General features: G+C 46.9%; 1 protein-coding gene across 1 annotated transcript; it reads left to right on the top strand.

Annotated features, from left to right (window-relative positions):
• The first annotated feature begins 1,456 nt into the window (after positions 1-1,456).
• LOC123082314 (homeobox protein knotted-1-like 4) lies at positions 1,457-7,940 on the top strand. Its single transcript, XM_044504671.1, has 5 exons — positions 1,457-1,908; positions 1,999-2,112; positions 2,263-2,374; positions 7,252-7,505; positions 7,631-7,940. The coding sequence occupies exons 1-5, from the start codon at positions 1,654-1,656 to the stop codon at positions 7,823-7,825; spliced, it is 930 nt and encodes a 309-aa protein (XP_044360606.1). The 5' UTR covers positions 1,457-1,653; the 3' UTR covers positions 7,826-7,940.
• The last annotated feature ends 7,794 nt before the right edge of the window (positions 7,941-15,734 follow it).

Genomic DNA, 15,734 nt, shown 5'->3' with positions numbered 1-15,734 from the left:
GACATTCCCGTTGACTACGAGACGCCTTTGATGACTTCGTTAATCTCAAGATGATATGTCGGTTTAGTCTCTCGAAGATGGTCATAGGGGTAGGACGTGCGTGTGTTTTCATAGGAATGAGTGGGTATATATGAGTGTCTGCGTATGTACTGTATTAGAAAAAAAAACTCCCACTCCTAAGCTATTAAGAACAACGTGCCTTCTTTCCTTCAAAAGGAAACAAATTTTTATATACAAATAAAAAGTCATGCCCCACGTTTAAAAACTGTCCACTTCGCACGGTCTCAGGAAAATAAAATCCGCATCCGCATGAATCTACAACAGTAAAATTAATTTAGCCATTAGATTTAAAATTTTATAGTCAAATCTATTAGAAATCATTCTTTCTTAAGGGAAGGAAACACGATATGCATAAATAGGATTAGGGCCACGCATACAAAAAGGAGTCCCCAACTCCCACGCCCAAGCTATGAAAAAAAAACATGTCTTCTTTCCTTGGGAAACAAAGACGTACAAATAAAAATTAATTCATGCCCCGCACTAAAAAGTGCCAACTTCTCACAGTCTCAGCTCAAGCTCAGGAAACAAAATCCGCATCTGCGTTAATCCACATCAGCAGAACTAATTTAGCCACTAAATTTAAAATTTAATGGTCAATATCTATTGGAAAATCCTGGCTCATTAAGGGAAGAGGTTGCCCTCCTTTTGGACAACTATTCATTCATACAAACTCTAAAGCAGTAAGAATTCATGTTTTTAATTTACACAATAATGCTCAAATAGAGTAGTTCCTAGCCTGTCTGTGCAGGCGCACGGGTTGATGACTAGTATATAGAATAGATATAAATAGAGATAGAAATAATAAAGATCTTTTTTTGCGGAATACAATAATGAAGACCTGACAGATGCGATCTATGTAGGTAGGATTATGTAGATCCAGCTGGTATGCTATGGTTAAGTACACTTATTTAGATCTAACGGTTGTGAGTTACTAATAAGTAAACTGATGGACCAATCACCCGCAAAAAAAAACTGATGGACCAATGGATCGAGTACAATAATGTTGATCTAACAGTTGTGATATCCTAGGAGCAGAATTGATGATTTAATGATTGTTTTCCAAAAGGCGTGATCTGTACGTAAAAAACTAAAAATCCTCTTGAAACTATGATCTTTGGTTCTCTCTCTCAAAAAAAAAAAACTATGATCTTTGGTAGGATCGATTTTGCTCACGGCAGTGCAGCCGTGCACTTCATGAACAGCGCATTAACAGCGGAGCACTGCTATACAGCCGACACTTATTAAACGACACGCGCACGACGTTTGCCATCTAGCCATCGGCGGCGTTGTTCCTAGAGTATCCTACGGTGGGGAGGATCTATCGGCTGCACATCGTGCACACACCATCGTGTGTAGATCAATTCCGTTAACAGCGACTATATATGTTGTCCCCTTCGATTATTGGACCCTTTTCCCCCTCACATATGACTGTCCAGCTACTGTGTTTCCCGGACAGTAACTGCAAACCAGACGCACGCACACAAATCAATCCAGAATTTAAGGCAACAAAATAGAAAACTCCCATTTGCCCTAAATAGGCCTCCTCCGACGATTAGACCTCGCCGGCCGAGTGACCAGCCGGACAACCAACTCATGGATCGGCTCCCTCTTCCTGGGGGCGGCCCCAGAGCCGCAGCCAATACCCCTTTCTTCGTCGCGATGGATCAGTACGCCGCATCCACATCAGCTTCACCACCGGAAAAGGCGCCGGCGGCAGCACCGCTCCCGGCCCCGGAACACTGTGGAAAGTCCAGCTACAACAGGAGATCATCTGACACGATCAAGGCCAAGATCATGTCGCATCCTTTCTATCCGGCTCTGCTCGGAGCCTTCATAGACTGCCGGAAAGTACGTACTGTATATATATAGACCAGCACAGCTTGTATCTTTGCTGCCCTGCTGTTTCTTATTTTGTTATTTTTTCCTCTGCCTAATAAGGTCGGAGCGCCGCCGGAAGTCGTTGGTCGGCTCTCCTCCCTCGTCGACGAGCTCCGGCCAAATTTAGACGGATGGCAGGAACAGCCGGCGGATCCAGAGCTCGACCAGTTCATGGTAACAACATGCATGATTAGTTTAGGCTAGCTGGAGCTTAATTATTTGCATACATGGATCTAGCGATATGCTTGTGTGTGTGTGTGTGCGTGTGCGCGTGTGCGGGTGTGTGTGTGTGTGGGGGGGGGGGGGGGGGGGGGGTGTGTGCAGGAGACCTACCGTGATATGCTGGTGATGTACAGTCAGGAGCTCACGAGGCAAATCCAAGAAGCCAATGAGTTCTTGAGGAGCGCTGAGGCCCATATCGACTCGTTTGCACCAGGTGTGTGCATGCTTAATTAATTACACCAAGTTATTTTTGCGGACTTGTCTTTCTAGGTTTGGGAGTTTGGGATAATGCCAAGACTCTTGCAGCCTTGCGGGTTTCCTATCCTTTATTTGTCATCTTTGTTTTTTGCGGCAATACTTTTTGTATGGGAACTTTCGATCTATCCATCTTTAATCATTATAGTACAATGAACACAAAAAATAAAAAAAAAATGCAGATTCATAGACCACCTAGCGACGACTACAAGCACTGAAACAAGCCGAAGACACGCCATTGTCTATTTGTCATCATCTATGAAAGAAAACAAGTGTTATTGTAGCGTGCCATGTGATGTTTATAATTCCCGAACCGATCTAGCTTAATTAGGACTCTTAAATGTCTTGAAGTGGTAAACTTTTATCGATAAGAAGGGAATTTGAGGCCAACATGGTATCAAGGTTGTCTGTGTGCATCTTGTGATCCAGAGGCCGTGGTTCTCCCCTTATAAAGAAAACATGGCAAAGGTGATATAACCGCAAGAAGTATAAACTCGATCTCAGCATAGCAAGATGCGCATCCCCCAAAATATAACAGTGTCATTGTCTGGCATAAAAAAGATGATGAATGTCTTAGGGTGCCTGGGTAAACAACTTGTACCCGAGCCATACACTAAACCGGCATTCATGTCGGGTAAACACCTCTCTGATTAGGGATGTAAATTTGTGACCCTCATGGTTCCCTCGAAGTCTTCTTAGCTCAACCAAATGTACTAAATTTATAAAAGTGGGGTGACTTCTGAAAATTTAGTTTATTTAGTTGAACTAAAGAGGGCTAGAGAATGCTATAAAGGGTACCAATTTGCACCCCTATCCCTGATCATCTGCTCACACGGCATACATGCTAGTTTGAACAACTTCATTTGCTCCGACCGCTGAAGCATGCATAAACCATTTATGGAACCAAATGTAAATGAGTGTATAACCTGCAAAGGAGTACAAGTCTTCTTTTTGTCAAAAATCATATCGTTCTTGGATAACGAAAGAACCCAACATAAGGCACCCCGGGGCTTAAGGGGTCACTGATGGGACCAGTAATAAGGGAGTGAATCAATATATGTGTGTCACATTTATGTTTACTTCGAGGTGAACGTGTGACACCCATATGTTAATTTATGTGTTACGTGTAATAACAGCACACCCACACACAAAACAATTTAGTATACCTCGCACACCAGACACCCTATCTCGCCAACGAAAAACAAACACAAATGTAATTAAAAGCCCGCCTACCTCGGACGGAACACACCATATTAATGAAGCAACCAGCCGTAATGGGATGGAAAGAAAAATTAACTCATGACTGAAGAACGGTGCGGCAAAACACGCATTGCCCTCTGGTGGTTATAGAAACATGTAACTACCAAATTTTCATTAGATACAAAACCCACTGACATCTCTTGAGTTAGCAAGAAGTATTTCTAGTCAACTTAAGATCATATATGCCCCCCTTGTTTTATTTATTTACCATAGCTATGTATGAAGCCACTGTTGAACCGGGACATAATCAAGCTATAAGTGTTGCCACCTCAGTTTTTTTTATGAGTTTGGGAGAGCGAAGAGGAGTGGATTGTGAACTTATAGCGGGCTGCAACATGGACTCCAACACACTTTGCGAGAGAACAAGATGGGTAAGACATTAGCATCTACCATATGGATATGCCTTTAGATTGACTATATATATATATATGTATATGTATATATATATATAGAGAGAGAGAGAGAGGGAGAGAATGGATTTGCTATCCACACTAGCTCAGATGGTTGTTATCAGAACCCTTCATTCGCTTTGAGATCCAAACTTTTGAGTGGATAAGGTTTTAATTTTATGATTTGTTGAATTTCGCCACGGCAATAGGGGAAAGCTGGGACGTAGCTTTTGGTTGTCAGGGGCCGAAAATGGAAGCCTACTACCTGGCTTTTGCAGGTGTAGTCAGGGCAAGTGACCTCGCCCTCTTTTTGGGTGAGCAGGGTGCGGCAGTAGCTGATTTCGGCAAGCAAGTGAAAACGTCTCATTTAGGATATTTGTTAAAAGTTCCACGGCGTCGTGTACTTGTTTACTGTTTTAAAACTGTCGTTTTCATCTAGCAAGCTGTGCACTGCCTGGCACCGTTTGTGTGAGGCATTTTTTCTCTACCGCGCTTTGGAAAGGGAGGGCAGCACTTGCCTTTTTTAGTGTATGCGAGTTGAATACGGGTCCTGGCCTTCCTTTACTAATGGCCTGCCGGATTATAACTCCAATGTCCAGACGGAACAGGCGCTGCCATGCATCCGCAAGTGGATAGGAGAGTAAAACACGCAACCAGCCGTGTGGGCTTCTAATTAACTGACGCCACCGTCCAGCTGTTGGTTCTGTATATATCACGCGTCTTGCTCGTTGTTGCTCCTTGCCTCTCTGCACAACTTTGTATCTAGTGATCAGTCAGATGGAAGGATTGGGAGATGGTGAAGGGGAAAACGGAAACCGGGACTTGGCCGCGATCACAGTCGGCGGTGAAGGACGCGTTTGCAGGCGCCATTGTTGCTGCCATCGAGGATCGCTATCACGAGAGCGTTGCACCGGTCCACTACATCGGACAGCAGGTGAGTGAGCGTGTGCTTGAGCTCTTCATTGCGAGCGGATGTTTTTCCGTTGCTGAAAAATAAATTGTTTTTTGTTTTCCAGTACCTTGATCCGCCCAACAACTTGGTGCCTTTGACTTTGAAGCAAGTTTCGATGCTAACTCCTTCAGCCAGGCACGGGGGGCACTATCGATGCACGGGATGCCTGTCGGCACGGTTAAAAACAAATTTCATGCCTGTTGAAGACGAGCACAACTTGATCGACTGTTGCACTTTCAGGATAATAGACGGGGAGTACATGCATGTTGTGGCAGCTGGTGCGTCATGTCTTTTGACCCCGTTGTAGATGCTGGCTTCCAGTGTACTTGATGACCTTTTTTTAAATGGTAAAATTCCGCGGTGAAAAAAATTAATCGGACGCTGACCTTCAACTACCGCCCGTGTGCAGTAGCACGTCGCAGGTAGGCAGCAGCTGAATGGCAAAAATAGGCAATGCATGAGTAAAAAAAGCGCCCACGAAATAAAAAAGGTTCGAACCTTCCCCGAACAGTTCTCCATCTACCATAGAGGAACCTTTCCCATCTGGCGCCGGTGGTCCTGTCTACTGGACTGGCACATGACAGCCTAGTGCCTGCCTGGTCCCTCCTATTGCATGCGGCGTGGTCCATCTCTTCGCTATAAGAGGAAAAGAGCATCAAATGAATAAAACCAGAAAAAAGCAAAAGGGGTAAGAGCAGGGACCAGATCCCAATACCAACGAGCGCACATGATTGCATCCACTCGAGTGAAGCTTCATAGGTTTGCTTTTTTCCTATATAGATATATATATATATATATATATATATATATATATATATATATATATATATATATATATATATATGGTGTGGCGAAATAGAGCATTAGCCTTCGGAAAATACACATGAGCTCATGGGTGCTCCACACCCCTATACGAATATTAAACATAAAAACACCATTTTTTTAAAAAATCTGAAATTTGGGGATATCAAACCTAGGTTCTCAATCTACTACCGTGTGAAGTTTCGTGAAAAAATACTAGGAAACGTATCTGTGGCGAATGAAATACTGTCCGAACAAAAATTCATCCAAACAATTTTTTCCATACATCAGAAATTTTTGTCTTTTTTGCCACGAATACGCTTCCTGGTATTTTTTCATGAAATTTCACACGAGAGTAGATGGGAAACCCATGTTTGATATCCAAAAATCTCAGTTTTTTTTAATTTTTTTTATATTTTTTAAATTTAATGTTTGTATAGGGGTGTGGAGCACCCAGGTGGTACAAATCCGCTTCCATTAGCCTTGCTCTTAGAGCTAGGTTCATATATACCCCCTTCGTTTCAGTATACAAAACATGTTGTTGTTTTCAAACGCCAAAATTTCTATGTTTGATCAATTAAGTTTATAGAATGGTTATATTAGCATCTACAATATCAAATAAAGAAAATATAAATATATTTATGATGGATCTAATGATACTGATTTGACATTGTAGATATTGCAAATCAAACACAAAAACTTAGTTGTCCCAAATCTTGATTGGTGGCTAGATGCTCCATTATGAGAGTAAAAGCAAAAAAGGACACGATGAGTAGTGTATGAGACACCCATTGCCTTTTCTTCGAAAAGAGAAGCATGTAGGCACATGCATGCTGAAACGGCCCGTACGGCCACATGGCAAAGCAACTGCTGGCCAGCTACCCCGCTACCACACACCACGGTTGACATATATAGTTGAACGCTGCAACACGACACACACGCACGGTGACAGACTTCCGTGCGGAGACGCCTTGGCGCTGCATGCAAGCGGTTGCGATCTCGCCACGCATACATGATAGTACATGCGTGGGGATGTGATCGTCTGGCTGAAATGTTCTCTGCCTCCGTTGGCCGTACCGCCCGATTATTATCGAGCTTTTTGTGCCTGCATGATTGCATAGGATCAATTAGCTTGATCTGGAAGAGATCATTATCAGTTCGATGTTGGATGCATGGTGTGGTGGTGTTGGTGTGGGGCGTGCTAGCATGCATGTTCTGTGGTAATCTGGTGGTTACATGTGCAGCTAGCCAGCAGCCGGTCGATCGATGATAGCAAAAGCAAACCGATCGATCTAGCGTCACTAGTGACAATATTTACGTCAATTTACAGCACACTATGTTTGCGTCTAACGTTGGCTCGTCAAAAGAAACTAATTAATTACTGACCTATATAGTATGTCTTTGGTTATTTGCTTGATCGTTGTATTAATTAAGCAACTGGCAACAACTACGAAGAGTGCGGGGGTTCTTCCGAAGATGAGCAGGAGACCGGCGACGTCGCCGGCCTGCTGCCTTCCGGTGAGGTCAAGCAGCTGAAGAGTCAGCTCCTGGACAAGTACAGCGGCTACCTGAGAAGCCTCTGGAGGGACCTTTCCGGGAAGAAGAAGAAGAACGGGAGGCTGCCGAGGGAGGCGCGCCAGAGGCTCCTGCACTGGTGGCAGCTGCACCAGGGATGGCCCTACCCATCGGTACGTGCTTGGCTACGTACATGTACTTTTGAGTTCATGCATGCATGCATGCAGATCGTTACGTATCTTGGCTGGAGCCTCGTGAGCTAAGGGCTAATGGCGCCGCGCGCGTGCATGCGTTACAGGGACAGGAGAAGCAAGCGTTGGCTGACTCGACGAGGCTCGACATGAGGCAGATCAACAACTGGTTCATCAACCAGCGGAAGCGGCACTGGAGGCCGGCGCCGCCGGCGATGAGCAGCAGGTTGCAGCACATCAACGCCGGTGCTTCCAGCAGCGGCTCTCCCGCGGTCCTTGGGATGGAAGGCCAGCAGTGTTAGGAATAAACCGTGTGTGTGCGGATGTGCGTCGCGTGTGTGTGCGTTCCTGTCCGTGGTCACCAGCGTATGTGTGCGCGTGTGTTTGGGTCGAGTCTAGCCGGTTTGTGGCGATCGTATGGCGATCGAGATAGCGTGCAGCAGGTGCAACAGGAGGAACCTGGCGTCCAGGTCGGGCGGACGAGCAAGCCGGGCTCACGATCGATGGAAGACCGGATCGCTAGGAGGCTCCGTTAGCGCTGCGTTTCTGTTGGCTACAAACCTGGCTGTGATCTGAGTTTGGTAGAGAGTCCAGTTTGTTATACGTAGGTTGTTAGCCTAGATACGATCTGGTGTGTCCAACTTTATATAACAGGAGAAAGAGGGCGTTTGGCGCCGTGGCGTACGTTGCCAGAAACATGCGAGTCCCTGTTTGTTTTCATCTAGCTCCGTCCTTGAAAACCAGTTCGAGCTAGCTAGGGTTAGACCCCAACAATTGGTATCAGAGCCTCGTTTGTTCCTGTGCTCGTGGCCATGGCGATCGTCCCGCACGGCGCAGGGGGTAGCACGGTTTCGATGCCGATGCCGATGCTCACACCGGACAACTACACGGTGTGGGCAATCAAGGCCGAAGCCATCCTCGACGCCCAGAACCTCTGGGAAGCGGTGTCGCCGGCCGGCGACGCGGCGGTCGACGCCGGGAAGAACAAGACGGCGAGGGCGGTGCTGTTCGGTGCGCTCTCCGATGACGTGTTGATGCAGGTATCGACGAGAAGACGACGGCTGAGGTGTGGGCCAGCTTGAAGACGAGGTTCGTCGGCGCCGATCGGGTCCAGGCGGCGCGGCTCTCCACTCTCCGTGGCGAGTTTGACAACCTGCGCATGGAGGAGGGGGAGGCGCTGGACGCGTACGCCGGCAAGATCGGCGGCATGGCAGCAAGGTATGCTGGCCTCGGCTCGACGCTCGACGACGCTGCCATGGTGAAAAAACTGCTCGACACGGTGCCCGATCGGTTGTATGCCGCGGTGGCCGGGATCGAGCAATTCTGCGACGTGGACACGATGGCGTTCGAGGAGGCGTTGAGCAGGCTCAAGGCGCTTGACGAACGCTTACGTCGGCGCACACAGGACAACGGCGGACGAGGCGGCGATCAGCTGATGTTCACAACGGCCCAGTGGGAGGCACGGCAACGTCAGCGCGGCGGCGGCCTCGACCACGATGACGGTGCGAGCAGCGTGGCCTCGGGCACGAGACGGCGGCGCGGGAAGTGCTACAACTGTGGCGTTCGTGGCCACCTCTCCCGTGACTGCCGGCAGCCGAAGAAGGAGAAGGCGCTCCTCACCGATGTCGACGAAGAACCTGGCCTCCTGTAGGTCACGGTTTAGGGGGAGATTGTTAGGAATAAACCGTGTGTGTGCGGATGTGCGTCGCGTGTGTGTGCGCGTTCCTGTCCGTGGTCACCAGCGTATGTGTGCGCGTGTGTTTGGGTCGAGTCTAGCCGGTTTATGGCGGTCGTATGGCGATCGAGATAGCGTGCAGCAGGTGCAACAGGAGGAACCTGGCGTCCAGGTCGGGCGGACGAGCAAGCCGGGCTCACGGTCGATGGAAGACCGGACCGCTAGGAGGCTCCGTTAGCGATGCGTTTCTGTTAGCTACAAACCTGGCTGTGATCTGAGTTTGGTAGAGAGTCCAGTTTGTTATACGTAGGTTGTTAGCCTAGATACGATCTGGTGTGTCCAACTTTATATAACAGGAGAAAGAGGGCGTTCGGTGCCGTGGCGTATGTTGCCAGAAACATGCGAGTCCCTGTTTGTTTTCATCTACCTCCGTCCTTGAAAACCAGTTCGAGCTAGCTAGGGTTAGACCCCAACAAGCAGTACTTCACCGGACGGAGTGGGTATCCCGACGGTGGTCCGTTGACATCTTGATCAGTATAAAGTTGGATCATCTATTTTAAAACGTAGGGAGTACCATTGTGCACGCGCGCGTCCAGACGTGCATGCAGTAGATTCATTGCAAAGTGAAGTTTACATTGTGTAATAATGGAGCGTAAATGAGATCAATTCTTTTTAGGCAAAATTGTATGGATCATCCACTGCCACCTTGCAATCTGATATTACAAATAAAGAACCTGGGAGTTGTCAGCAAGCGCTTGAGCCTCCCTAATAGCCAATAAGAGGCTTGAACACCACCGCGGAGGCGCCCATGAACATTCCAATTTCATCCCTGGCGATCGCACCTACTGCACCGAAGGACCCGTCCATGGCCACTGAAGCATCCACATATATCTCTATTCTTATAAAAAGCAGAGTTGATGATGATGATGTGCCTGCCATCATGCAATATAGGCTGTCCAATCTATATCTAACGGATAGGAAGAAAACTATGACAATTTACCCGCACTCCTCTCCACATTTGCAGATAAAGCCTTCCCTCGTTCATCCTTTTCTCTCACAAGATAAACTACTCATACAAATGCATCTTCATGTTCCGTGCAACGCACGGGCATCTTGCTAGTTTTTGCATGATATTTTGGCCACTGAAGGTATTGTGGTATGCCCCTAAAAAAAGAGGTATTGTGGTGCGCTCGCAAACATGTATCGGGCCTGGTAGTGCAATCACCATGAATATGCAATGTCCATTATTTCTAAATTTTGTTAGTTTCACTCTGGAAGCACACCTTGCACAATAAGATAAATGTTGCATGGGGCGCCATGGCTTGGTTAACTCATTAATGTGCTATTTACTTTGTGTTTTAGAAACTGGTTCATATAGAGAGCCTTTTTGCTCGGTCAAATGTGAGTTATGGTGGTAGCTGTAGCTGAAAGGTTAACTCAATTTTTTTTCTGAAATGCATAATTAATACTTGCATTACATGGCTGAAAGGTTCTCACCTAATCTATGCTTGGTTAACTCATTAATGTGCTATTTACTTTGTGTTTAGAAACTGATTCATATAGAGAGCCTTTTTGCTCGGTCAAATGTGAGTTATGGTGGTAGCTGTAGCTGAAAGGTTAACTCGATTATATCTGAAATGCATAATTGATACTTGCATTACATGGCTGAAAGGTTCTCACCTAATCTATGCTCGCCGGACAATGGCCAACCCCCACCCCCACCCCTCTGTAACACCCCGGATATAACTTTCCCAATTTGTACTCCAACTCTTGCCGTTTCCGGCGTTAAGTTATATTTATTTCCTCGGGTTCGGGTTTTGTCTCCATGTGTTGTTGTCGCTGTCATGCATCTCATATCATGTCATCATGTGCATTGCATTTGCGTACTTGTTTGTCTCATGCATTCGAGCATTTTCCCCGTTGTCCGTTTTGCATTCCGGCGCTTCGTTCTCCTTCGGTGGTCATTTCTAGCTTTCTTTCGTGTGTGGGGATTAAACATTTCCGGATTGGACCAAGACTTGCCAAGCGGCCTTGGTTTACTACCGGTAGACCGCCTGTCAAGTTTCGTACCATTTGGACTCCGTTTGATACTCCAACGGTTAACCGAGGGACCGAAAATGCCTCGTGTGTGTTGCAGCCCAACACCCCTCCAATTTGGCCCAAAACCCACCTAACTCTGCTCCATCACCTAGAGCGTTCGATCACGATCGCGTGGCCGAAAACCGCACCTCATTTAGACTCTTCTAGCTCCCCCTATGCCTATTTAAAGGCCCCCCGAAATCCGGATCTTCCTCTTCCCCGAAAATCCTAATTTCCCCTCCGACGCGCCGGACGCTCCGCGCCGCCGCCCCCGCACCAGTTGTGCGCCGCCACGTGGCCTCCCACCGCCGTCGCCGCGCCGGCCTGCTCGGGCCCAGGGAGGGCCCCCGCGGCCCGAAGCCGCCGCCGCCGCCCGGCTCCCTCTCCCGCCTACCCGCGCCGCCGCCTCGCCCGCAGCCGCCGGCGCGAGCCGCCGCCGCCGCCTCCGCGAGCCGCCACCTCCGCGCTGCCACCACCAGCCGCCGCCACCGCGTCGCGCCGCCGCGCTCCGGCCGCCACACCGGCAACCTCGCGCCGTCTCCAGCCGTCGTCCTCGTCCCCGCCGTGCTACAGTGTATCCGGCTGTCCTCGTAATCCGTGCAAACCCTAGATCTCGGGGTGATATTTTCGTCGAAGTCCCAGTTTTCTCAGATCTAAGTTGCCATGTTCGTAGCTCCGTAACTTTGCATCCGTAGCTCCGATTCATGCATATAGCATATCAAAATGTTTACCTCAGAGAGTAAATCATTTCATTCCATTGCATCATTTTCATTTGAGTTCATCTTGCTGCCCGAAGTGTTGTTAGAAGAGGGCTACTTGAGTTAATTGTCAGATCTGTTACTCCGTTTAGCACTTTTGTCATTTTTGCCATGATTAATGTATGCATGATATGTTTGTGAGTTCAACATGTGTTTTGTTAAGGGTTTTGTCATCTTTCCAGAGGTGCAACCCATGTATTTTTGTGATGTGTGTGGTGACTAGTGCAAGCTTGCAAAGTGGTGCACTTGGTAAATCTGTTTTCAGAGACTTAGTATTTTCACTAAGTCCTGGAGTTGTTTATCTCATGATGCCATATGTTCATGTTGTTTCCTAGTGATCCGTGCCTCTTTTGGGGATGATCAGTAAGGGAGTTTTGGTAATCTTGTAGTGCTCTATCCATCCATGTCTTTGTTTGTAATTATGGAGCACCCTAGCTTGAGTCAATCAAGCTCTACTTCTGCTACTTTGTGAATCTGGGCAGATTGTCAACTTGTTTGCAATTTTGCCAGTGATGTTGTAGTTGATCCATGCATGCTATGCTTTTGTTCTTGCCATGTCTAGATTGCATTTTGTGCCTTCTTGTTGGGTGTATGCTTGTCTTGCCATTACTTGCACCGTAGCATGCTTTACTTTGCCATGTTCAGATCCTTTAGCATGTAGTTTTGTTGCTCCGAAGAGGGCTACCTGATCTGAAATTCCAGAGAAGTGTTAATTTCACTAAGTCTGAGATCTGTTTGCCATATGCGTTTTTGCCATGCTTGTTTGAACATGTTAATTGATGAATTGGCTGTAGCTCAGTGCTAGACTTTTGTTAAGCATCTTGTGTGCATCCCTGCCATGTATTTTGTTGTCATTTTTGGTGGCTGTAGCATGTCCGTTTCGTTGCATTTAGATGCCTACTTGCTGTAAATCGCAGACCGGTGTCATTTTTGAATCGCTTGCCATTTCCAAACCGTAACTCCGATTTCGGCGTTCTTTATATCGTTTTCAAGCGATTTCATCTCATTTTTCAAGTGGCACACTTGGAATTCCAAGTTGAGGCCAGGTTCTTGCATTTCCTGTCATATCTTGCATTTTGCATCCCGCATCGCATCCCGCATAGCATATCATCTTTGCATTGTGTGGTTTGAGTTTGCACGTGGTTGATTGTGTCCTTGTTGCTTGTTTGTCTTGTTTGGGTAGAGCCGGGAGATGAGTTCGCTAACGAGGAGCCCGTTGAGTTTTCTTTCGAGGATCCAGTCAACTCTGACAACTATGCAGGCAAGATGATCATACCCTCGAAATCACTACTATCTTTGCTATGCTAGTTTGCTCGCTCTTTTGCTATGCCAATGCTACGATGCCTACCACTTGCTTTCAAGCCTCCCAAATTTCCATGTCAAACCTCTAACCCACCATGTCCTAGCAAACCGTTGATTGGCTATGTTACCGCTTTGCTCAGCCCCTCTTATAGCGTTGCTAGTTGCAGGTGAAGATTGGGGGCCGTTCCTTGTTGAAACATTTATTTACTTGTTGGGTTATCATTATATTGCCATGTTATCTTAATGCATCTATATACTTGGAAAAGGGTGGACGGCTCGGCCTCTCTCCTAGTGTTTTGTTCCACTCTTGCCGCCCTAGTTCCCATCATATCGGTGTTATGTTCCCGGATTTTGCGTTCCTTACGCGGTTGGGTTATAATGGGAACCCCTTGATAGTTCGCCTTGATTAAAGCCGAGTCCCTGTGGCTCACAGATTTCTATTACACCAGATGCAGGGCCTGATGATTCCGCTCCAGGAGACGCGTATGAGCTCAAGTGGGAGTTCGACGAAGACTCTCAACATTACTATGTTTCTTTTCCCGATGATCAGTAGTTGTGCCCAATTGGGGGTGAACGGGACCGGTGTCGCATGTTGGGTTCTCTTTTATTTTGGCGCCGTAGTCGGGCCATGAGTGTTTGAATGATGTAATGTTATTTATGCACTTGATTGACGTGGCGAGTGTAAGCCAACTATGTTATCTCCCCTTTTGTTATTATATTACATGGGATGTTGTGAAGATTGCCTAACTTGCGACATATGCCTTCAATGCGATTATGTCTCTAAGTCGTGCCTCGACACGTGGGACCTATAGTCGCATCGAGGGTGTTATAAGTTGGTAATCAGAGCCTTCCCCGACCTTAGGAGCCCCATTGCTTGATCGTTTTTAGCGGCCGAGTTGTGTCTAGAAAAATGTTTTGAGTCTTTAGGAATTATATATCGGAGAGATTAGGAATTCTTTTTACTTCCCAGTCTCCTCATCGCTCTGGTAAGGCATCCTGACGTAGAGTTTTGACTCTTCTCTTCTCAAATTTCACTAAAAAAAATTAGGATCACGCGGGTATCTTGGAATCGTTCCGATGGTTTTATGACGAGAATATTGTCTTGGTGCCTCCTGTCAGGGGTTTAGTGGAAGTGTCCCCGGGAGTTGAGCTCTGAGGTGTTGTCATCATAATTTTATCGTTGCAGTTCTGGAATACTTGAGTTTAGTACGCCGACATCGAAAATATCTTTTATGCAGTTCGTTGGTGAGATAACTTCGACGCCACCCAGTACTGGGGCGGGAGTTCGGGAGTATCGCCATAACTTGTATAACGGACGCTTTTCGAAGGTTGAGGTAGATGGTTTCCGAAGGTTTCTTGGTTATGTGTTGAAGGATGGATACAGCTGGATGTAGGATTTGCTAGTTTGGGTGAGATATTATGCTTCCCCTGTATCCCCAACACCTGATTGCATAACCGGAAAGGTTCGGGAGTTTCATAGGTGGGAATTCTAGTAGCTCTAGTTCTTCTTCCACGGATATTGGTTTGAGATTGGGATTTCTTACTGATTATTCGTTCTTGATCCGTACCTTGTTGATGTATTTCTCTACCTTAATTCTACATGGCTTCTCAATTTATGGATATGTGACCATTTCAAGAGGAATGCATTCGTTCATTTTGTTCGGATGTGAAGACTATATGTTGCAATTTTCATTCCGTTGGATTCAGCTTTAATATTTATCTGTCAATGTGATAATGGTGGTCAACCTCTTCAGGATGGCTCCTCCAACGCGCACGACTCCGAACCCTGATCCGCCACCACCTCCACCTCCTCCAGAGGCATGGCAAGCTGTGATGGCCGCAACCAATGCAAACACACAGTTGATCATGCAAATTCTTCAAGAGCGCAATCAAGGCAACCAAGGGAATCAAGGCAGCAATCAGAATCACTTTGCTTCACTCAACCAGTTCCTTGCTAACGGGCCAAAGACTTTCAGTAATTGTGTTGAGGCAACCGATGCTGACGATTGGCTTGTGGATCTGTGCAAGCATTTCGAGTGCAGTAACGTCAGGCCTGAGGACTTTGTCAAGTTTGCTTCCTTCCAACTCAAAGATCAAGCTGCAGAATGGTTCCAGCAGTACAAGGACTCCAGAGGTGGACGTGTTATCACTTGGGATGATTTCCGTCGAGATTTCCGAGCTCATCATATTCCTCAGAGCGTGGTTGAAAGCAAGCGTGAGGAATTCCGCAATCTGAAGCAAGGCTCTTTGTCTGTCTATGACTACAACAAGTTGTTCCAGAAGCTCGCCTGCTTTGCCAAGCAGGACGTCCCTGATGAGAAGAGCATGATATACCAGTTTAGGGGTGGTCTCAGAGAAGAAATTCAGCTAGCTCTTGTTCTATTCGAGCCCTTGAGA

The sequence above is a fragment of the Triticum aestivum genome, chromosome 4A (assembly GCF_018294505.1).
Source record: "Triticum aestivum cultivar Chinese Spring chromosome 4A, IWGSC CS RefSeq v2.1, whole genome shotgun sequence".
Classification (NCBI taxonomy): domain Eukaryota; kingdom Viridiplantae; phylum Streptophyta; class Magnoliopsida; order Poales; family Poaceae; genus Triticum; species Triticum aestivum.
This window is presented reverse-complemented; position numbering and strand designations above follow the sequence as displayed.

What these genes read in the sequence shown, in the direction of transcription:
- LOC123082314 (XM_044504671.1), top strand. Translation starts at nt 1,654, where the DNA reads ATGGATCGGCTCCCTCTTCCTGGGGGCGGCCCCAGAGCCGCAGCCAAT. An exon ending in CAGAGCTCGACCAGTTCATG is followed by an intron (nt 2,113 to 2,262) that starts GTAACAACATGC and finishes GGGTGTGTGCAG; the next exon opens with GAGACCTACCGTGATATGCT. An exon ending in TATCGACTCGTTTGCACCAG is followed by an intron (nt 2,375 to 7,251) that starts GTGTGTGCATGC and finishes GTATTAATTAAG; the next exon opens with CAACTGGCAACAACTACGAA.